The sequence below is a fragment of the Anarhichas minor genome, unplaced genomic scaffold (assembly GCF_050575085.1).
Source record: "Anarhichas minor isolate MPS153535 unplaced genomic scaffold, ASM5057508v1 ptg000058l, whole genome shotgun sequence".
Taxonomy (NCBI): Eukaryota; Metazoa; Chordata; class Actinopteri; order Perciformes; family Anarhichadidae; genus Anarhichas; species Anarhichas minor.
The window spans coordinates 2,787,655-2,812,409 of record NW_027466504.1 but is presented as its reverse complement, the minus strand read 5'-3'; the positions used below and the strand labels follow the sequence as shown (position 1 = coordinate 2,812,409).

Sequence of the window (24,755 nt, the reverse complement as noted above, 5' to 3'; positions counted from 1 at the left end):
GTGTGTACAACCGCACTTGCCTGGAATCTGCTCATAGCTCCTCTGACACCGTGTGATATAATGAATAACTTAATGCAATTAGGTCAGGTCAGTTTAATGGTGTCATGTTTACAGCTCGGAAGGATATTAATAGTGCATAACCATACAAGAGGTTCCACTATCACGTGTGTGCACAGCTTGAGTTTGGTCCTTTATCATGCATTAGAGAACAACTTGCCTGGGCCGATACAAAAGCCGGCGATGATGCCGACCACGCAGCCGACACTGACGTAGCGCATGAACGATAAGTGAGCCTGCGGGGAAGAAGGAGCAGCAGGACATTTTAGTTATTTTCTCTGGGAAACTCAACTCCACCCTTTCCCCGATATCTCCTCCACCCGCTGCTGCTGCAAGTAATGTAATGCTGTTGTTCCACGCGGGCAAAGCGGGAATAAGGTGCGTGCCGATGAGCGAAAGTGAAACAGACGCAGCTGTTCCTCCCCACACTCATTCCCCCTCTTAAACACCTGGGATGTGTTTGTCCTCTCCTTCTGCTTGTTTCCTCTCCTCCCTCACTTCCAATCGTTTCCTATGAGGACGTAACTTGGGGAAAGTGAAGGAAACAAGGATAGTGACAGAAAAAACAAAACAGAAAAGCTGGGGTCTTTCTGTGCCCTCATGTCTGCATGGGGCACTCTAAATTGCCTGGAAGCACTATGTTAAACAGACTTAAAGGACCGTGTTGGCGTCAATGTGTTGCTGCAGTGAGAAGATGAAATAGATGCATTAAGGGTCAACATGCAGAGAGTTTTTATTATTTAGGCCAGGCGAAAGATAACATACAATGAAGGGAAAGAAATGTGGTATCCGAATGCTGACTGAAAAATCTAAAAATCTCAGGAACTGGAGTCATGCACAATCCTGCAGCGGCTTAAAGGAATACCTCCCCCTTTAGAACTGATCATTTGTATATCTTTTAACTCATTGAGTGTTGAATTTCATGAAGAAACTTTTAACACTTCCGCATTAACAGGACACAGACGAGTAACGCACCTGCACAGCTGTGAGACTGTTTGTGCAAATGTTTAAATAGTACGATTTTAGCGAAAAATGCATGTGCTTGGAAAGTGGTGAGCATTCTACTGGATAAACGAGACTTGGATTATGCTGCATGATTTGTCTGAAACGGATGTTTTTGATATAAATTAGTTTCGTTGTTTGCTGAGTGTGGCCTCTTCTCCGTTTTGTGATCCTCCCTTCACCGCGGAGACGTATGAAGGCATATCAATGTCAAAATCAACGAGCACAAATGAGATCCACGCGTACGTGTGTGTAGAGGTCCCGCCGCACGAGCAAATCAAACAGCTGCGCACGTATATTACTTTTGCCCCACTCAGAATATCTCTGCTCGTGCTAGCAAAATTGCAGCCTGCAAGGAGAAAAGCATGCTTTGAGCACGAGGAGCGTCCCCTAGTGCGCGACTTCTACTGCTCTTCCGCTCGCGAAACTTTCACTTGCTTTTTCACCCGAATAGTTTTTGTCAGTAAGTCACCAGTCACCATTTTATCACTAAATTGAATTGGTTATGGTGTGTTCACACCAAACGCGGCGCGAATTATTCGCGTCATTTATTTCCGCCATCAACCGTGGAAGTCCCGGATATCCCGGGAAACTAAACGCCTTCTTGTCTGGGTTCATAACATCATCCGGAGACGCTCTGTGGATTTCATCGAGGTGTATTCACTGTGTCTAGCAAGCCACACGTCGGCTGTTTACTACAGCTGTATGAACACAAAATAAACTGATTTTGCTGTGATTCAACTGCAATAAACTGACAAAAAGAGACGCCGAAATAACTACGTAATGATACCGATTTATAAAAAGTTTGAATTAATGTTTTGTTAGTTCTCTCTGCAAGACGACAAGCAAATAACTTTTAAAATACTTGTTTTCTCAATGGAGCTCGGATCAATCGGTGCTACTTCTATGCTAACATTGTAGCAGCCCCATCAACACTCAAAATAACATTACCTAGGTGTAAATACGGCAGCGTCTTTTTCATTGTTTGTACCATATGGTTTATACACATAATTTCGTCCGGTCTCTACTAATATGAGGTATCGTAGAGCTCTGGGTGCCCACCTACGGCTACAGTATTTTTTTCCTGATTTAACAACGGCAGGACGTCAGTGATGACAGGAGGAGCATCTCAATACTGATCCGCAGCATCACGCATCGCCCGAGTTGAAGTTTTTCGAGAATTTGCGTCATTCGCGCCATCGCGAATACGCGTCACTCCAGTCTCATCGCGTCTGTGCATAGACTTTGTATGTAATCTACTCGCGTGAATACTTCGCATCACGTTTGGTCTGAACACACCTTTACAATCCTCGTCTTTGGATTGGCCAGATATCACTGACGACACAGACGCTAGGGTTTCAATCCGCCACTGAACACTACATCTCAGAGGTAAAAAAAATGTACCTTTTACTCCACTCCACAGAGGTACATAATGTACAGACACTACAAACATAGCATTGCTGTAGATTAAACTAACGAACAGTATGTAAAGGAATAAAAACATGCAGCATACACGTTAATGCAGCAATATATATATATAATTGGGTTTCAAAACGCTAATAACATCGCCATTTCATCAGCCTCTGCAGTCTGAAAAGTTAACAAAACCTGTTACCTCTGAGAAGTAGTGGAGTGAAAAGTACATTATTTACCTCTGAGATGTAGTGGAGTGAAAAGTACATTATTTACCTCTGAGATGTAGTAGAGTTCAGTGGCGGATTGAAAACCACCTCTATACCGACACCTAGCGTCTGTGTCGGGAGTGATATCCGGCCAATCATGGATCTCATTTGTGCTCGCGGATTTTGACATTTTATTGCCTTCATAGAGACGTGCAAGAAAAATCTTCAAGAAGCCAAGCTCGGGGTAAGAATCCTTGTGTAAAAATGGTCCTTTTGGCTGAGATGTATTCCTTCAAACATATACCAAGCATGATGGAAGATATATTGCATGGAGAAAGAGAAGAGACAACAAAGATGGAGATTTTACATTTTCTGCTTTGATTTCTCTTAACAGGAGAATCAATTTGAAGTTATTTTGTGCACCCGTGGACCTCAGGTCGACTGGGATTGCAATCGCTGGAAGTACCCATATGTCATTTTCATCAAATTCAGAATTTCACACAAGGAGAAAAACTACACTCCCGCTGATGCTCAAAGTGCACATTAGCAGCTGCTGAGAGGGGGGGGGGGGGTTTGCTTGCTCTCTTTGGCCTTGCACCCACACATCTCCCTGCAGTAGAAAGGTTTGGGTCTCACACACACACACACCTGTAAAATGAGGGACACTGTGATTCCAGCACTGCAGATGCCCATCATGGTAAAACCCCCGATCATGAGCGGCCTCCTGCCCAGCCTCTCTATGGAGAAACACTGCAGGAGAAGACATTGTGAATACACTCTATAGATGCGAAAACATACAGTAAACCTCAGTGTGCTTTAATGTATCTGAAGGAACAACACACAGTTTGTGAAATAGTCACAAAATGCAATATATTGGTTTTGTGTAGAACAGTACGTGTAAAACTAAAATTAGGGTTAGGCAACAAAACCAACAGTTTAGTTTATATGCAACAAACCCAGTAATTCGGTTCAGGAAAACTGTTACAAAGAGTTTGGTTTTATGGTTGTGGCTTTGTTGCCTGAACCAAAGTTGAAAGTCCTGTTTGTTGGCCCAGCTAACCAAAAGTCGTCTTTTTCTATATTATAAAGTACGTAACTTGCTCTGACTGTTGCTTAGTCACGTGAATTCATACTTGACTTTCCATTGGCATTATTTTTGACCTGAGCAACACAAAAAAACAGACATTTCGTGTCCCTGTACTCAAAACCAATAGATTGCATTTAGTGAACATTTCACTGAATATCTCAACAACCTCTTTGCTTTCTTTCTGAGAGTGAGATGTTAAGATGGATATCGATCTCATGTCTGTTTTTAAGCACTGAGCTGGTGTCAGCATGTGATTAGCCTAGCTTAGCATAAAGACAGGAAGCAGGTGGAAACAGCTAGCCTGCCTCTGTCCAAAATACAAGTGCTAACACTGCAAAAGATACACTGATCTTTTTATCTTGTTAGATTAACAGACAAGAAGATAAAAAAACTGCTTGTTGTTTCAGAGTTACGTGCTGCCGGATAAATGGCTAACCGTGACACATTTACTACCAGCTATTGTATATGGCCATCTTGCCATTTTAATATGATGTTTATACTGGCATTTCCACCGTGCACGATGGAAAATGTAACCATTTTGTGTACTTTAAGAATGAAACATTAAGCCTCATGGAGTTCTTTATAAAATAATGACTTTCTCTGCAGCATAACAACTAACCATGCACTGACACTTTCTGACAGAAACAGCAGTAACCATCATAGCAGCAGCCTTGACAACGACACATTGACTGAGCGACACACGTAGACATATCAGTGTTAAATTCAGATGCGTGTTGCCTTGTTTATGGTTTTATATTGGGTTAGTGAGTCAGACAGAACATGATAAACATATATATATATATATATATGCGCTAAAAACAAGTATAATAGTAGAAGTATCTTAATTGTGTTTTCTCTTTGCTGATCCTGCCCCAGTATGAGCCATAACCACAAAATTAATAATTCTCTAAAGCTAAATTTTCTCCTGCTTCCTTTTAACTGGCTAAGGTAGCCCTCAACTCAAAACTTTGCCTTTAAAAAATGTAAATGTAGACTTTGGCGGTCTGCATGCTGAAAATCCATTTTCTTTTCTTATCTTATCTCAAATCATATTTACAAAATACTTCTCAGCACAACATCAAAAATAATTGCGCCTCTACTTTGTAAGATCACCCCAATGAGTCCAGCGATGATCTCTATAATTCCTGTTCCTGCTGTGGTGTACGGGATCTCTGGTGCTGGGATACCCGCATTCTCAAAGATGTCATTGGTATAGAACCAGATCTGTGGTAGAAAAATAAGCATTTTAAGATAAGTGAGCAGTGGCGGCTGGCCAATAGAGGGCCAGCCGCAAAATCAAAAAAATTAAAAATGAATTATACAAATTGTCAATATTTGTGTTTTTGAAACACCCAATAATATTTGTAAAATATGATATCTGCGCAAAATATATGCTTTTCCTCCACGTCCTCTCCACCTGGCTGCATATGTCTCAGCTGACTGGGGCGCTGGAGAATCTGCCCACAGGACGCGGGTCTATGAAGCAGTTTAGCCAATTGCTGATTAAATATATAAATGTGTGACATACAATTTAGCCAATTAGCGTCCTCAAATACATTCAGCGATGGGCAGAATTCGTTCTCCAAGACCCGTTTGAGAGGAGAACTTTTGCAGAGAAACTCCAGGTGAAAGAGCTGATATCAGATCAACATGACCCCACAATCAGACAGCAGACTAGCGGGAAAGGGAAGCAGTACATGCGAAGCTTCTCCACTAGCTGTACACCAGAAAGGTTTGGCTAGCTGGACGCAGTCATGCTAATGCCTTAAAACATCGGAGACAGATCCAGCATGGACAGTTATGGGAGTGAGGGACATGAAGCATCGATCGATGGATGGACGCTTCATGCCGACATGAAGCGTCCGTCGATCGACATGGACAGGCCCATTGGCATAGGACCTGAACAAATCAGGTTACCAGCACTTCGGCAAGCATGAACGCATGGCCAATCCTAGCGCTTGAGTGCTGCACAGGGCGGTTATGCCAAGAAGAGCAGTGGGATTCATAATAAAGCGTCCCTGACAGGTCCAAAGCTGACGCTATAGCATCACAGTTTGAAGCATAGGGCCATTCCATGATCCATACGGTTGCGCGCCGAACTTAACTATACAATTTAACGTTAACCATCACAGTGTGAAATACAATTTTAATGACGATATTTATCCTCCAATATTTAGTAAAATATGTGATCAGGACATTGGAATTCATGCTTTTCTAGTCACCGATCTCTGGCAATGTTACATTGTAAACAACCAATCCGTGTTTGAATTGACAGAAGAAAAGCTAGTAAATTGACAGTTTGAATTGACAGAGTAAAAGCTAGTAACCGTGGAAGCACCGCTACCACGAATAAAGGTTCCGCATGGTTAAATTATGATGTGTTCAGGCTCTGTTCAGTGGAAATGAGTATTGGTCAAAGGTAAATTATAACGTTACCATAATGTGTTCACTTGTCATCTCGTAAAATGTAGTGTTGGTGAGAAACTTGAATAAATACAGCCGTTAAAAGGAATAAAATGTATGAAAAAAAAAATGACTATAAATTACAATAAAGTAAAAGGGTAACATTTAGTATTTTTGAGGATTTCCACTGACTTCAGAGCAGTTGAAATGATTTTTGGGACAGAGGCAAAATAAAATAGTCTGGAGCCTTGTAGACCAGCTGCTAAAATCAAACAGCAAAGGGAACTGTATCTGCCAATTTGGATCATCAATGATCGGCGGTTTTGCCGATTTGTGACTCTGATCCGTGATCCGATTCAAACTATGAGTTCTATGATCTGGTGCACCACTACCACTGACCAAGCGGCGGTATCGGACGAGTTTGATTTGAGTGAACAGTTTCCCAAAGCAGCCCAATAGTTACAAGTTCTCTGTGAGCAGTTTGGCTGAGAAGCAAAGGTAAAAAAATGTTTCTCCCCATAATGTGACATATGCTTTGAGGAGAAAAAGATACGATGGCGTTAATATCCAAACGAAGAGGCAGAAATTTAGAACCTTCTGCACAGGTGGCACGGCGTTGCCACAGAGAGACGGCAGATATTTGCTCACATTCAATTCAACTTAATTTGAGGCTTTAGGGGGGAGGAGGACAGGACGGGAGGGGTATAAACTGGAGACAGCAGACGGCGATGGTTAGAGGACCAGGTAGGTAAGTACACTAAAACACACGGCTGGCATTAATGGTTACACACACACATCCTGTGGTGTGCCAGGAACTGTGCCAAGGCTTGCCAACTGTCACATGCACTTAGGGCTGAAGATCACCTCGAGCATCTGCCAGTCACCATTGTCAGCATCATAATCACAATCATTGTTCGTCATCAACACCTTCGTCACCATAATATTATCCTCACCATAATCGCTATAATTTTCAACGTCGTAAATGATTTGCGATCATGTTTCTTAGCATCGTCATCAAACATAACCAAGAAGAAAATATTGTGATATATTTCTTTAGGTTTAGGAAAAGACTGTAAAATACTTAATTAGGTTTAGGAAAAGGTTGTGAGCTATTTAGGTTTATGCAATAAAACTACTTAGTTGAGTTTAAGAAAAGATCGTTTGGGTTAAAATAACTACGGTGCCATAACAGAATTACACAAGTTATGTGACAAATAAATGAACAGTGACTTCTTGCTTCACACAAGGAACAAACAGCGGTCTCCTGGGTGAAAGAACGCTTTTTGTTGGACCCATCCACAAAACCTTCCACTCACCCAGTGTGGGCTTGTGCTTTCTGCTTCATGATTACCTGGACTACATACAAATTGATTTCCATGGGCTATAGATACAAATTACAGTGCAGTAGGTATAGCTGCAAACACTGGATGATGATTTGTGTGATGATGATGATGTCTTCATCACCGCGATCACCATCTCTGTTATAACTGTTATCCTCATGGTCAACGGAGTCACTTTTTTATTTTTACTGTTGCATAAGAGTATCATCAGTATTCTGGTCTTCCTGACCATCATCACCAGTATCAACAATAATATCACAATCATCATCATCACTATGGTCACCACTATTCTAATTATTATCATCATCATCATTGTTGTCATGCAAAGATAATTATCATCTTGGCCATCATTATTACCATCATCATCTCCATCAATACTCTCATCCTCATTACTATGGTCACCAAAGTCACCTTTACCCGCATCACTATCAGCCTCATTGGTTATATTGATTGATTAATTTTCTTCTCATTCTAGTATTGTTGTTTCCATCACCAACACAATCATCCTCATCCTCAGCGCTGTTGTCAGTATGTGCGTGCTTCAGCACTGCTCCACTTTGTTTCAGCAGAGCTAATTAGCAGCTAAAAATACAGCCTGGAGAAGGGCGTGCTAATGAGTTCAGCTCCAGTGCTTACAGTGTGCACTTTCTGGCCCGGGCGCCCTGGTAATCATTTGAATAATTAATGAATCTCTGGGGCATAATTCAGAGGGGGAATTTGGCTAATCGTACGGGCAGGAAAAATGATGACACAAGCTTTTTGCTTCATTCACGAGAGGCTTATAAAACAATGAGGGATCATTTAGGCCTACTTTCATCTCAGTGTCTTGTCTAATAAGCTAGATCAATCAGATGAGGGAGCGGTGGAAACATGGGGGAGTGGTCTGGGTGGACAAAGGAAGGGAAAGAGCAAACTGAACCATTGGGAAGTGAGGGAGATAAAGTGGAAAGTGAAAAAGAGCCAGAACTGACAAAAGACATCTGATGCTGTTTCGTCAGGAGTTTGTGCTGCTCATCATTGTAGCCTAAAGACTCCATTTAACAGACACCATTTCGCAACTAACAGTTGATGGTAAACGAGCTCAAAGAGGGGATATAGAAACAGAACTTGTTTGTTGATACTGTTTTGCAGCAAACACCTGTTAAACATTGGAACGCCCTCCGGACAGTAACTTATATGATCAGACTATTTTGGGCCCCGTTTTTTAGGCAAATGCCAGTATAATTACAGGTCACAATGTACAGTATGTATATGTAACATTAATAGTTGTGTTGGCAGAGCTCTGGTCAGTGTGGACTAAGTCACATGAATTAAGGCCTTTGCACACAAAGTACATATTTTTTCTTGATCCCAAAAAAAAAAAAAAGGTTACGCACAGAAACCTTGCGCACTGAGTCCCATGCATTTTATTATTCTATTTGTTGCAAAAATTCGCAATACGACACAAAACTGGATTCATTTCGGGGTGCAATGGTAGCGCTGGTCCCAAACAGGGCTAATGAATGAATGACATTGGATGATGACGTGTGGTCAAACAACTGTAAAGGCCTCTGACCAGTGGCGGCTGGCCAATAGAGGGCCATGGGGCGTGGCCCCACCTTGAGCACCCCTCCTTGAGCCACAAAAATAATAATAATAAATTATACAAATTGTCAATATTTGTGTTTTTGAAACATGGAATGTACCCAGTACTATTTATAAAACATGATATCTGCGCAAAATATATGCTTTTCCTGCATATCCTCTCCGCCTGTCTGCATGTCTCAGCAGCGCTGCTCTGACAGATGCGAAAAAACACAGAAAGTATAAACTGTTTCGGAAACTTTAATGGCGGATAAAAGTTTGTGTTGTCATTGTGTAAACGCGATTGACACAACGTGAGGTCGTATTTATTTTTAAACCTGGAACAATTTTGTATGAAATATATAGACTTCATAGTCATCAATTTCTTTTGACTTTATGATTTTAAACTTGGCATGACAAAGTCAAAAATGACTTCACCAATGACTGGAATGCTTGGAATGACTATTCTAAAGAGTATTTGCTCTGTGGGCAAGCACCTTATACTGTGGTTAAAATTTGGACTTACTAAAGATAGTAGGCTATAATATCAAAAAGACATTGTGGCAGACAGCAGAGCAAGCCAACGCCCTGTTCTTCTGCGTATACATTACTCAGTTTTCAAAGAGTCCTTACAGCATCGATGCCGGACAGCTGCATGCCGATGTTGATGACCATCACACTAAGCACCTGCCAGCGGACTGTGTCATCCAGTAACAGTTTCCACACCGACAGCGTCTCCACTGACGACAGGGAGCACTGCTCCTCCTGCATCTCCTCGATCTCGGCCTGGATGTTGCACTTGGCTCTGTACCACTTCAGGGCTGAGAGACAGGGGACAGGAAGCAGCATGGTCACAGCACATTATGGACAGAAACAATAACACATACGAAACACAAGTCATTGCAGCTACACCAGCTGATGTATTTCATATGGAAAGTCAGACAAGCTAACTAGCTAACCAAGATAACAGTAGTGTTTGTACAGAATATTGCCGGTGTCAGTCAGTTGGACAGTCTGTCCACCGGTCATCAGTGCCTTTCATAATTCCCAGTCCCATCTTGCTCTGTGTGTACATGCTGCTCCTCTGCCACATAATTTGTAGCTCTGATTATTATTATCTTCACCTGCAGAATCATGCTACCACTCATTTGCGTGTGTCTGTGTGTCCGTGAGTGAGTGTGCACTTCTGTCTGTCCACTTCTAATCTTCCATTCTGCTGCAGCAAACTCTATAATAGCATAAAAGCTGCATGCTCAAGGACCTCTCTGGGTTGCAGGGACTCAAACTTTCTCAAAACACACATTACCTGTTATAAACTGCCATTAACTGCCTGGTGACTCCTCACTCACTACTTTTAACCACCCCCCATAAAGTGGGGGGATATCAGTTCGTTCACTTTTATTGTTTTGGACTTTGGCGAACAGCTAACGCAGTGGTTCTCAAACTGTGGGGCGCGCCCATCTAGTGGGGCGCGGTGGTATTACAGGTGGGGCGCAGGGGGAAATGCAGAATATCCTATTTATTTTTTTAAGTAATTAATAAATACATGGCGAAAAGTATGGAAGCCCGTTTCCTCCACTGTGAGGAAAAATACAGATCCTGTAAGTCATTATAATGAGATACTATCTCAAAATAATGACTTAGCATCTCATAATAATGACTTACTATCTCATAATAATGTTATGTTTATTTTATTTGATATGGACATCACAGTAGCATTAGAATTGTAACATACATTTATGCACAAAGCCCAGATGCACTGTGTTAAGTGTTTGAAGCGAAATGCTAATTTACAACACCTGTCCACAGGAGGCTTTTTGCCAAATTGTAGTTCCTTTTTGCACAGATATAACTATTTGCATTGTTCTAACAAAGTGATTGCACATTTTATTTGTTTTTGTCTGATGGAGTAATCTGGTTTACTGAAAAGTGATTGCAATTTTCTTTATTCTATTATTTGAAAAAGCACAGACGGAGGCTTCACAAAATGTTATTTCAATAAAAGTTCAACATGGACCATTTTGTTACAATTTTGTTGTGGCGGTGGGGCATGAAGATTTTTCTTCCTCCAAAGTGGGGCGCGACAGAAAAAGTTTGAGAACCACTGAGCTAACGGAACTACCAGTACACACACTACTGAGTACATCGCCAATTCCCAGCTGCTGCTAAGCGGGCAGACAGCTTGGTGATTTTTATTTGGTTTTTGGCAAGATTGTGTCATGTCAACTTCCAGCCAATTGCCAGCATACATCAACGCTTGGTTTAGAGTTTGAATATGTGTTTTACGACGCCTAACAGCCAATTGGTGTCTACACAGTTGGTTAGCCAGTTGTGGGTTGCATTCATTCAAACAATAGAGCAGTGGTGGTTGCTGACACAGATCTGCTCTCTACCGAGTACACCTTTCTAGTTGTTCTAGTGATGAAACTCAACACAATTCATAACTGCCATAGTGCAATAAAATAATGCATGTCTCAAAATGGATTACGACTGAACATTTTACTGGGCCAGTTATGCACAAATATTCAAATTTGCTTGGTTTTCATGCGAAAATGTTGGCACAATGTAGCGTTGTCTTCTTTCTGTAACACGCCTCCTTCTTGATGTGCAGCAGTGCCACAACACTGACCTGTGATGGTGGCATGGACGTTGTGCTTCTCCATCAGCAGGTACCTGGGGCTTTCTGGGAACCATGGTAACAGCATCAACTGGATGAAGGTGGGCACCACCACCACTGAAAGAAAGAGGGGCCAGTGTTCCTCCTGTAAAAGTTACACAACGCAGTCATACTTACACACATGCTGAAACGCTCATCAGCACTGATAATGTTAGGACAACGTCTACCAGTCAGTGACACAAAAGTGATATGATGGATATAGTGTTTTTTAATTTTTATGTATTTATTGTATAGGTAAATACCCCATCGGTTGTTTATGAGAAACACTTGATACATTTCTAATGAATGGTGGCCATTTCAGGACATCTCAAGTCAACTTTAATCCATCCAAGATGTGCTTTGTCAGGCACAATAATGTTGCAAAGCCATTTGACTACCTTTCCCAAAAGCTCATGTAGGCCCAGGATTTGGGCAGCGAAGACTCCGGTTCCAATAAAGATACTCGGCACAAGACCCAGGAAGCCTCGCAGGTTCTTAGGCGCTATCTCACCCAGGTACATTGGGACAACACTTAGAGAGATGCCTGCAGTGTAATATATAGCAGAGAAGAAGATCTATGTAGCAATGCACTGATTAATAATACATGTTCTATAAAGACGTCATAGTATGATTGTAGTATGACTATAGTGTACACAAAAATAGAGTATCTGAGCAAATAGAGCCAAGAGAGGGGCCGATACTACATGGACAAAAGTATGTGGACACTCAAACAAAGCATGTAGATAGATGCCTGAACATTAACCAAATAACAAAACAGAAATGGGATTGTTGGATGCGGTCCTGCGAACTCAATGTAAACAGTAGTCAGTGATGTAAGAAAAGCATTACTTTTACTTGCTGGTCTCACTCCTGGGGTGTCAAATACCGATGCATGGGCAGTTGCCCTCGGTGCCATGATACCGATCAATAAAGCATACCCTGCTTTATTGTCTGTTTGATACTAAAAGGACCATAATTTACTAAATGAACATCATGCTTTATTGAAGAAGACTTGAAACTAGCGGTTGAGACCATAAACTCATGTTTACAATCTTTACTAAGTCAAGTGAGAAGTAGGGTCATTTTCTCATGGACTTCTATACAACCCGACTTCTTTTTGCAACCAGAGAAGTTAACCCCTGCTGGCCATTAGAGAAAATGCAAGATTGAGACACTTCCATATTGGCTTCACTCTTAAGAACCAGAGGTCGTCGCTTGGGGTGTCCACATACATTTGGCTGCATAGTGTACATGTCCCAGTGGATACAGAGGTGTATGTGAATGTGGGGGTGTGTTTGTGTACCCGAGTGAATCCCTGTGATGAAGCGGCCAACGATGACCATCTCGGGTGACCCACAAATCCTGCTGAAACCCATAAGTGAGCCGGCAATAAACACCAGCACTGTTGTTTTTACCACCGTGCCTTTCCTGAAAGTACACACACACACACACAGTAGGCAGACATTATGAATATACATAAAAGCATATGACCCAGAGGTTTATGAAACAGTGAGGATGGCAGCAGTATGTGGTCGATAGCAGTAACCCCCCCCCCCCCCCTCTCGCCTGATATACACAGTCATAATGATGGACATGTATAAATCCCGATTAGCTGTAAAACGCTAACACAGCCCACAAGGTTGGTGATAAACCGTGATTAACCATAAAACACTGCTGTGTGAAGAAACTGATCGGCCTGTAAATGGGATTATAAATTGCCTGCTTTTCATTTGCATGTAGATGTCCACTGAAGAATGGAGCTTTCAGATGATTTGCACTGAAATACAAGAGAACTTTCCTTTGCACTTTGAGGACTAGCACACTTCGGAAGGGCAGAGGGACAAGGCGACACTGTGCTCTCTGAAGGACAACGGGACACAGGGTTACCAACAGCTTTGAATACAGAGGACAGAGGCATGATTGATATAAGGTCCTGATCTTGTGCCTTTAGTGCCAGTGTTTGGGTGTCTCTGGGGGCCTTATTTCCTAAACTTGTGTTCTCATTTATTTCAATTCTGTATATGAAACACTACGGTACCCTGCTAATCTGTATCATTTTCTCAATTTTCAAAAAGACTCACTGTGACCGTGCGTTAACAGTGAGTGTTCAGATGTTTGTGTTGGTGTCAGCACCAGATGCTGCCGAGTGTCTCTCAGGCTGGCATTGCCAATTGGCCACTATCCACCCCCATTGGTTGGGCGGTCTACGGGGGGTTATTGGGTAAGGTGTCAGGACAATGCAAATCCAAATACAGGTCTGCGGGCTTCTGAGGACAAATGTCCCCTGCTCGATGTCTAACTCCACTTGTTCAGCCCTGTCTCTTAAAAATTAAAATTCCATAAAAAGTTTTCAAGGTAATCATATTTTGGCGTGGCTTACGTTTGCTTTTGACCTTTCACAAAGGAGTCTGTGGAGGGAGGTCAGGGTGGTGGATGAGTTAAAAAAAACAAAAAAAAAAACACAATCCTTTCACCCAGGATACTGTTCATGTTCCATGTGAACCCAGTACTTTTGCTTTGTTGATGCGTTACATGACACAAGTGGAGCATTTCTGCTCCCGCACTCACAACTGCTCAACATTCCCTTGTCAAGTTGACTTTTGAGACTTTGGAAGGGCGGGGATGGCCGAAACGGTGGCTGATGTCAACGTTCCTTTGATTGGTTACTTTGTATACTGACCATGACCTTTGATTGGCTTTTTGGTGAGATCAACTGTGTGACTCACACCGTTAGTTATAGCTAAAGCTTAAAAACTAGCCTGAATAGTGAGAGTTAAAAAACACGAAACTACATCTCCATTTACATGCACACTTTGAGCAGATTGTCGTTACTGCTTCGCTGTTCTTTGAGATTAGGTACATAATTTGGATAACGCTTAGGACACCAGGACACACCTCATGCGACTGGGGCTGTGTCCGGTAAACCGGGACGTCTGGTCACCCTACCTCAATCTGGTTGTTCACAGTGATGTTAATATATATCTCTCTCTCTCTCTCTCTCTCTCTCTCTCTCTCTCTCTCTCTCTCTCTCTCTCTCTCTCTCTCACAATTTAATGAATACTTAAATCAGAACACACAGTGAATCCACAGACGAGACAAGAGGGGAAATCCAGCAGGACGAGGCAGGGCAGGCAGATGTGGGAAACTGGGAACAGGACAAGCCAAACAGGCAGGTAGACATGGCAATGATCTGGCAGTGAGTGACTGAGATGCAGGGGTTTAAATAGTGGCTTGAACAGGTGAGGGGAGTTGTGCTGATGAGGGAGTGCTTGATTAGTGATCAGAGGCAGGTGAAGGGAGTTAGGCTGGTGCTGAGGGAGTGGCTGACAGGTAGAGTGAGGAGGGTGTGGAGCTACACAAAGACACACACAGAACATAGAAGGCAAAGCCTGATCGTGACATGATCACTGTAAACCTACCCGCTAAGCAAGTGGGTTTGTTCTGTGAAATGGTGTACTGAGTATGGCTAATTTTAGGAGGGGCTGTTGAGTAGGTGAGGTACTGTCCATAGTGCTGAAACTAAGCGGAGGAGATCGAAAGACGGAACCGGTAACAGTTAGCCTGCTTGCTTTTTTTGTGGTTGTAAATATAACTTTTGGCTCCAATTGCATTTTATCCTCCATTGGATGAAATGGAATTGGAGAAATAAGGGAGAAAGAGAGGGAGAAAGAAATTCACAGCTGTTTCCATGCACCTCCCCCTGCTGATTTGGAGTGATTATTGCAAATGCTCTGATACATAAATGTAGATAAATAATGCTTTGTTTGTGATGACAATTTAGTTTGAACGGCTATAGCTCAGGCATCCATTTTTTTTAAGCATTCCGTGACTTTTTCTCTCCCCCTGAACTGCCGGAAATCCCCCGTCAGAAACTCATGAGCACGCACACGATGGCTCTCACAAACACACTCAATATAATCTACTCTGAGGCCAATTATATGACTGGCACAGGCGATGTTATATAAAATCCATTCCCCAGTCTAAAATATGTTATTTTATATTTTTCTCAACAACCATCTGGCAACGCTCAGAAATGACCTCGGGGCCCCCCAGCTTGAGAACCACTGCTCCAGGCCAAACAGGCAAAGTTAAGTTGCTTTGAATTAAGGACTCCACTTGTGTCATGTAAGACTAGAAGGGCTCCTGTGCTTTAAGAAGACAAAGAGAGTACTCTTTTTTTAAATTATCATTACCCTATGTGTTGAATTTTGTATTGCTTAGTTTATAATCTAATAATAAAGGAAACAAACCATGACTAGTGTAGAACTGGTCTAGAATCTGGAATCTTCTCCTTACCTGCCGAAGCGAGAGACCAGCATGCCGACGACGACGGAGCCCAGCAGACCTCCAATTGCGAAGACAGACACGGTGAGAGAGTACATGAGGGTTAGGGTCTCCCCAGTGAGTCCTGTTCCATTACGACTCAGTGCCGTCTTATTGTAGAAGTCCTTTATGTACTGAGAGGTAAAGGGATGGCAGAGACAGGAAGTAGGGGAGGTCAGGAGTGGAAGGTGGTGTGAAAGGTGGCAGAAATAATGATAAACCGTCATCGTTCATGATGTGTGAATGAAAGATGAATTAATAATAATCAATAACTTAGTTTCACCTATTTTATATATACATCCCATCGGTTTTTGATCATCATTTTATCGCCCATATTTGTAATTCTGGACCGTCTATTTTGGTTCTTACACATATTAAGAGTTAAAACACTTTCAACAACACTTCCGTCAGCAGTCTCTAAAATGTTCTTGCCCATAGCGAATGGGTCCAATTTCCTGATTAGATACAAGCACCGCATTGCTTTACTTGAAGTGCAATCAAAAAAGCTCCCTAAATATTTTATCTCCTCTCCTGTTTCAACAGGATGATCTTTAATCAGAACATGTGGAAAATAATAAGCTGTTTTTGATTAATTATCGGGATAGGGACTGACATACAGTACTGTTCAAAAGTTTAATATCTCCTGTCACAAAAGCATGTTTGTGTCCAGTCAGAGAGAACTACTCTATACGTCTGAATGTTCTTTTATGCTTTTACAATGGTTCAACCAGACTGACAACTGAAAGAGACAAAGATCACAGTTGAATAAGAATTAAGAAATAAATAGGAACAACTTCCTATTTCAGTGTGCCAGTGCTAGCAAGCATATAACAAGCTGGAATTAACAGGCAATGTGTTGATTTAGAAAAGCTCTTCAAACTTCACAATATAAATAGAAAGTTAGTCTACTACTAACCACTGAGTAGAATGAAGCGAAGAATTTGAAATAGTTTATACTGTTTTTATTTCTTTAATATATAGTTATAGATTCGTATAACAGTGGATCCCACATATTACTTTATAATAACTACACTATGAAGCATTAGTTAAGCATTAGTAAACACTTAATTCATCATTTATAAAGCATTGTTCCTACATTAACACACAACAGTTTAATAAGCTTGTCTATTATGTGTTTCGTGATTGTGTTTTCATACTTTATAAATGTTGGATTCCCCATTTGTAAATGAAGTATTGTATATATTATAAACCAATTATCAAGGAGTTGTAGATGATTAATAACATCGTTTTTAAAGTGTAAGTAAACGATTAAGAAGATGTACATTATTCATGCATTTATATAAATATAATGATTTAGATATGCACTTGGGATTTATGTTAATATGTGCTTTATAAATGTGTATTAATCCTGCAATTCATGATTAGTTCAGGTAGTTACTAGTCATTAGTTAAGTATTTTGTGTGACCTCAGTGATAAAGAACATAATATTTATTGAGAATTATGACTAGATACTTTCTTTATCCCCGCGGGGCTGGGATCCCACCTCAGCCGGCACGCTGGCCCCTACTTTCTTTGCGCCACAGGGTTTGCTTCACCCTCTGACTCGTGTGCGTATTAGACTCTTTGGTCCATGTTTCAAGATGGGTCAGGTGGGTTGCCGAGATCACCGCAGACCCCTGACACCTTTTACGTGAGCCGATCCCCGCCCTGGCGATGCAACGCGGTTGGGGCGTACTGTGGACAGTCGCGGCGGGAGCCCTGTCCTTCCCTGCAAGGAGAGAGGGGGGAGCGAGCACTTAGTCCAAGGCCCCGGGAAGCGGCGAGGTCCGGTGCAGCGGGAGCTGTTACCGACATCGCACCGTCCACGGGCTGAGCCTCGATTAGAAGGACCCCTGGCAAGCGGTCTTCCATACGCCACATTTCCCTAATCCACCCATCGGTCGGGGATTCGGCGCTGGGCTCTTCCCTCGCCACTACTAAGGGAATCCTGGTTAGTTTTTTTTCCTCCGCTTAGTAAAGTACGAAAAATGAGTAACTTTTTAGGATATCATGTATGAAGATACACGTTGTATGAAGATACATAAGACTGACGGTTGCATATGCAATTGGAAAATATGTGCATCTCTGGTTAGCTCATTCCGCCACCTACTACTGGTAAAATTAACTACAAAGTTAATCCTCAGATGCGCCATTAAAGAGGATACAGTCAATTCTATCTAGTCGAGACAAACAGAGGGCATTCCTTCCTGGTAAGACAGGAAACCATGTTTTATCATGTGGCCAAGATAGCCTTATTTCATGAGACCAGTAGCCTACTAACACACTCTCTTTATCTCTCTTTTTTTCAGTTGCACATTTTCAGCTTTAATCAAATCCCAAAATCTTTTTTTGACCTCAGCCTCCTAATCAGTTTACCATGTGAAGGCACGAGTTAGTGGACCAGCATCAATACCCCCAACTGCAGGAGGAAGACACGTGCAACTAGAAGCTTTTATGCATGTGACTTGGTCTCTGTTCAAAGCCTAATTTTAAAGACAAAGACATCAGAGGGGCTCTTTTATTCCATGGTGAAGTATAACCAGGCACATTTTAGTTTCAACAAAATGTTTGGATATTAGTGATGTGAGAGAAAAGGTATATCCCCAATAGTAGGATGACAAAATAGTAGGTACATTACTGAATTAGATTGGTATTCTGCTTCCAAAAACAGCATTAGAAAAAATAACTGGGAAAACGTAAGTGCTATGTGATGTCAAGGGTCAAATCTTTACAAATAGGCCCTTGTAAATGCTTAAATGTAAGCCTACCAATATTTAACTTGGGATAAAATATCATTAGCATTGCCAGCTGTTTGATGTTAGCTGATATGATCATATATAAAACACATGCAAATAGACAAAAAACAAGCAAATTATGAAAACATCTTCACCAATAACACAGAGCTGCAGATAGAGAAAAACACAAACAAATACAAAAATGCATTGCAAATAGAGAAAACACCGCCAAATACAAAACCATGCTGCAAATAAAAAATAAAAAAAATTACAGAAACATGCTGCAAATAGAAACGCACAACTAAGTACAGAAACACAATGCAAAAAGAGAAAACACGATCAAATACGGATAGATGCCGACACATTTTAGTAATTATGTCTGCGTTCCAATACACATGACCATTCTATTTAGTGATTGAAATTAATTAATCATTGTTTAACTTCATTCTAATAGCAAGTGGTGTAAGTACATATGTCTTAGGATAGTTAACCCTCTGGAACACTTTTCACTTTTATGTGCAAGTGAAAATGTACTATACTGATCATAATATTCTGTCTTTTTTTCTCTAAACAAAGAGAAGCCACCACTTATCTTCAGTGACTGGGCCAGGAACCGCATTCCTTAAAGTCCTGTATGTCATGCAGTCCACACACACACACACACACACACACACACACACACACACACACACACACACACACACACACACACACACACACACACACACACACACACACACACACACACACACACACACACACACACACACACACACACAAAAAGTTGGACGTTCCACGAGTAAAATGCAGACAAAATCTCACAGATCTTCAAGCTATCGTCCATATCCATGAGCCAATGAAGCAAGTGCACTAGAGCTTCCTTTTAACCCGCCTCCAAGCCCTCGGTCTCGAGGGCTCATTCACATGAACGGAGGAAGAAAAATATCTCTGTGCACAATGCACCAAAAGCCGAATCCAAAGTCTTATTTACAATGGCGGCCTGGCGAAAGTCTCTTGAATAGGGCAGGGGCTTAAAGATGTCAAATCAAAAGTTAAAAAGACAGCAAAACACATCCAAACATTTCCAACACACCCATTACTGGCATACAGTCAGAACAAGAATTACATGTGACAACAAGCATTATTTGAAGAAATGCAGACTGTCACACCAGCATTGGGCAGTAGCAGACAACAGCATCAGGCGATACAACCACAGAAGAAGCAAAAGTGTTCGTACTGGGAATTTGATCTACCTCCAAAAACAGACTTCTCTTTCTCAATTCAAGTCTATGGGATGAGGTCTTTTTTGGTCCAATGGCATCACATGACGGATCAGAGTGGTGTAGTTTCATGGTTTAGCCACTATGTACAATTTGCTTCAAAGCCCGGCGCTCTTCCTGGAGGTTTGGCATAGACTGATACAAAACTCCCAACTATCACCACGCAATCACATGCACACAGAAGAAGTTTCTCTCCATTCTCCTTGACTCATGGATATCTTGCAAAACATTGTGGCATAATATAATAACGTAAAACATTTGGCAAGAAATTTTGAGTTTGCCTGGTCCTTGGTGCGCATCCTATATCCTAAGCTTCCTGTTAGGATAGACTTACTCTATGTGGCTTTTATTTTGAAAAGCAAAAACAGTGTTGTCTTGAGTCCCCTTTTAAGATAAAGTTACCTTCTTGGGCATTTATTTTTGAAAAAAAGCTATGTCCCGAGTTTTCTGTTAACATACAGTAAGAGTTGGGGGCTCCATTTTGATCTTTCTGTTATTGAAAATATTCTCTCGGCCCAAATATTGAAAGTCATATCAAAAAAAACTATTTTACTATGAGTGGTACAACAACGCACTTTTACTCAATTCAAGCGTACAAATCTTGACATTGAATATTCATTACTAAATAAGCAACAATATTTGTTATATATCATGTATTTACTCTTAATACAGCGAGACAGTCATCTGGCCTCATAAGGAAAAAAAACACACAAAAGGTCATCTCATTTGGATCCAGTTGCTAACTCCTGATGGGTGCATGGAGTAAATTGACTTCACCATTTTCCAGCTGAACTCTGCCCACTTCCAACCAGGGCAGAAAAGATGTCAAATAACCAAATTATGGCAGAACATTGTACAGTGCCAGAATTCAGAAAATAGGTTTTCAGCATCTTTTAAATATCAGAAATGAACGACAGCATTCATAACACGTTCTTTGGAAATTAGGTGTTTCCAGGAAATGGTAATAATGACTGATAAGAGCATTCTTTTCTAGTCATGTTTTATTCTTTGTTATTTTAATGGAGATCTGCATGTAAATTAAGGTCATAGTATTTGTGTGGGTGCATGTGTGAGTGCACATGCATCTTACCACAGCAGGGGAGTTGACCACAGCCAGGTTGTAGCCATAAAGCATGGAGCTCCCGAAGGAGGTAAGGAACGCCACCACCAACAAGGAGCCGGTCAGTTGCTGTAGACAGCAGGACACAGACATGTGTTAGGGAAGTTTTATCCGGAGAGTGGTGGGGGAAGTGAGTCCTACTTTTAGGATTATGAGTAAAGGCATTTATTGAACTTTACTAAATAAGGAAATGACGCCTATCTAGAGCTCTAGATGTGTCCCAACCAGTCAGGACTTGCTAGGAGAAGTAGGCGCTTATAAGATGTTCATTGAGCACAATAAGCTTAAGAAAATATAACGTTTCAGCAGAAATGTAATAAAGTTTGGTTGGAAAAAGTGATCGCAGTCTCTCCACATAGTGAGGCAAATTCCCACCCCTTCCGATTGACCACCGTGGGATCTTATTTTGGATAAAATATAGTCGTCAAGAGAGACAAATAATTATTTTATCCCATTTGAATTGGAATAATTGAAATAAATAATTAGAATGACTACAAAAGTCGCCAAAGTGCCATTTACAGCTGAAGTTAAGATGCCTGTGTGTTTGTACCAGGACAACGGGTCTTGCTCCTTCTTTGGCTTCCCCGCTGATAAAAAAGAGTCGCTGGATAAAATACATAATTGTCGGTGATAAGAGCGCATTGCGAGAGACGAGTAGAAGACGAAAAGTAGTTCACTGATCTGTTTCACACAAAATCTAAATGACCCTCCGACAAATATATGACAAACATGTGAGATGAGAAGTGCCTAATGGTCTTATAAATTGACGAGCATCATATGAGTAATTCACGGCACAATTCAAACGCAATCAAAAAAATATTTGTCTCTCGCCGTTGACTGCTGTACACATTTGTTCCGAAATAAGGTCCCATGGGGGACGCCAGAAGGGGCAGGACTTTGCATTTTTATAAACCGAGGTCCTCACAACCTCAGAGGAAATGTAGCTCTGAAACAGGCGGCAACCTCCGGTTCTACCGAGTGAAGCCAATGCGGAAGTGTCTTAAAACTTGCATTATCTCTACTGACCAGCAGGGGGCGACTCATCCGGTTGTAAAAAGAAGTCTGATGGTATGGAAGTCTATGAGAAAATGACTCTACTTCTCACTTGATTTATTAACTCAGTAAACATTGTAAACATGACTTTAGGGTCTCAATCGCTAGTTTCAAGTCTTCTTCAATACAGCATGATGCTAGTACATTATGTTGCTACATTATGTAGCTGCTGCTACCAGAGCCGTATTTGTTGTCTCTACGTCACTCCTCCGCATTACAAATATGGTAACTTCTGTCTTCTTGGTGCGAAAACAACAACATGGCGACGGCTGTAATCCAAGACTGTTGAATTGCTTGTATACAGTTCTTTAAATAATGTGCATAGTCATTCATTTTTTGTTTTTGATTACAATTACTAATGGCTGAGTAACAATGACGAGACATGCTCATAATGTATTGGCCGAAAACCAGATATGGGGACCGATATGTGTGAGTCCCTGAGCATTGTGTAAGCTCAGCTGTTAGCTGTTGGCAACAAGCTTCACATTGATTGGCTCATTCACAGCTGCAAATAATGTTCAGTTCTCTGATGAGAAACTTCTCAGCTACCATGTTTGTTCTTATAGACATGTTTGAGGAGAAAATGTCAGTTGTTCCTAAACAGTGAAGGTATTAATTAGGAATGAAGCTCATCTAAAAAGTTCTTGTTTGCATTGTTCATATTCCTCTCTACAGCCAAGCCAAAGGGCATGGCCGGCAGCCAATTCTGAGAGAGCTGAAAGTCAGAACCTTTTTGCTTACAGTGTGACCTGTATCTGGTCACGAAAAGAAAAGTCAAGCTAAACTTCAAAATATCAATGTAGAGACTATGAGGAAAGAGCCTGTTTTTGGGAAGAATATGTGAATAATGCCTGGAAATGTGATGTCGGCTAGAGAAAGACTTATTGCAATCTATAACCAAGTGGGACATGGCATGAAAGTGACTAAAATGTTGTGGACAGCAATATGAAGGATGAGATTTATCTGAATAAATAAATGGAAATGGGTTACATGTACGTTATTATCTTTGGAAAAATCACACTCACTTCTCTCCTTATGTTACATACACACAAACACATATGTGTGAATATCAGAATTTCTAAACCTGTCATGGTGCAACGCAAAAGCTATTCCTCAATTTTCGTTTGTTTTTTTACGAAAGCCAGCCACACGGGTCAATTTCCTGCTTGTTAACATAGACTGTATATAAGAAGTGGACGTAGTCATTGTGACGTCACCCTTGGTTTGTGGACGGCAGTTATGAAGTCTCAAGTTCAGCAATTTCGCCGTCGCCATCTTGGAATACGGCCGTCATCATGTTGTTGGTTTTTTTTGCAACCAATGAACAGAAGTTACCATATTTGGAATGCGGAGGAGTGACGTAGGGACGCCATATACGGCTCTGTTAGCGGCAGAGACCTTTCAATCACAGTAAGCCCGCTTTATGGTCTATTTGACTCTAAAAGGAACATAATTTACGAAATTAACATAATGCTATATGAAGAAGACTTGAAAATAGTGATTGAGACCATAACCTCATGTTTACTGAGGTGATAAATCAAGTGAGAAGTAGGATCATTTTATCATAGACTTCTATACAATCTGAATTTTTGCAACCGGAGTCGCCGCCTCCTTGTTACTTTCTTTTTAGATATATTACCAGCTTCACGAGAATCTTAGTTAGGCAACAAAATTAATTGATTAGGCTTAGGAAAAGATTGTGAAATACTTAGTTACGAACAGCGATCTCCTGGCTGGTAACACTGACACACACACATAGAACCCTAGCCCAGAAATGCGCCCATCCATCTTAGATTATGAATGAGTCACTACTGTATTTGTTTTTTTAAACATAAAATAAGTAATTCAATCTTTTGTATATTTCTATTATACTTTATTTGAATGAATTGTTTTTCTGATGATGAAATTATTCACAGTAGATATGACACAACACATTGACACAAGAGTTGTTAAAAACAGTGAAAATTGACTGTTACAGATATAACACTTCAGGTTTAGTGCCGGTTGTACTGCAATTATACAGTCTAATGCTGTGGTGGCCAAACTCTGGCCCCCGGATCATTTTCAAATGAATTATTCAAAATAAACTACAATATGGGTTGAGCATATTTGTAATAAACTGCACAGTGTGTACATTGCACATCTTTGTTTATTAAATACTATGATTTCAACTAAATTCAGTGAAATATTCTGTATTTTAACCTCTTCGTACGGAAACCAATGTTTTCGTATTCCTGGCTGTTCTGTTTGTAAATCCGAATATTAGACATGTAGATTTATACTATACATTTGCACTTACATAGTAATCTTTTAAGTGAGCTATTTGGCCATGAATAGAAACTGATATTTGGCAATTGCTGCCTGTTTTAACTTTGTATTGGAGTTTATAAGTGTTACATGAATTAAAATTGTATTTAAGAGCTGCAGATACATAAATAGCTATTGTAATATGTGGGCACACCAGTAAACTTCTGTAATGTCAAACTTTAAAATCACACCATCGAAATGGCACT

General features: G+C 41.0%; 1 protein-coding gene across 1 annotated transcript in view; it reads right to left on the bottom strand.

Moving 5' to 3' along the window:
- The window catches only part of slc2a15a (solute carrier family 2 member 15a), a 30,267-nt gene that overhangs the window by 4,967 nt on the left and 545 nt on the right, over positions 1-24,755 (bottom strand). Inside the window, exons 2-10 of the mRNA XM_076077036.1 lie at positions 21,160-21,258; positions 16,027-16,187; positions 13,034-13,158; positions 12,129-12,274; positions 11,704-11,836; positions 9,708-9,895; positions 4,882-4,992; positions 3,330-3,431; positions 218-293 (exon numbers count right to left, since the gene is read on the bottom strand). Of these exons, the coding sequence (XP_075933151.1) occupies positions 218-293; positions 3,330-3,431; positions 4,882-4,992; positions 9,708-9,895; positions 11,704-11,836; positions 12,129-12,274; positions 13,034-13,158; positions 16,027-16,187; positions 21,160-21,258 (1,141 nt within the window). The remainder of the gene's footprint in view (positions 1-217; positions 294-3,329; positions 3,432-4,881; positions 4,993-9,707; positions 9,896-11,703; positions 11,837-12,128; positions 12,275-13,033; positions 13,159-16,026; positions 16,188-21,159; positions 21,259-24,755) is intronic.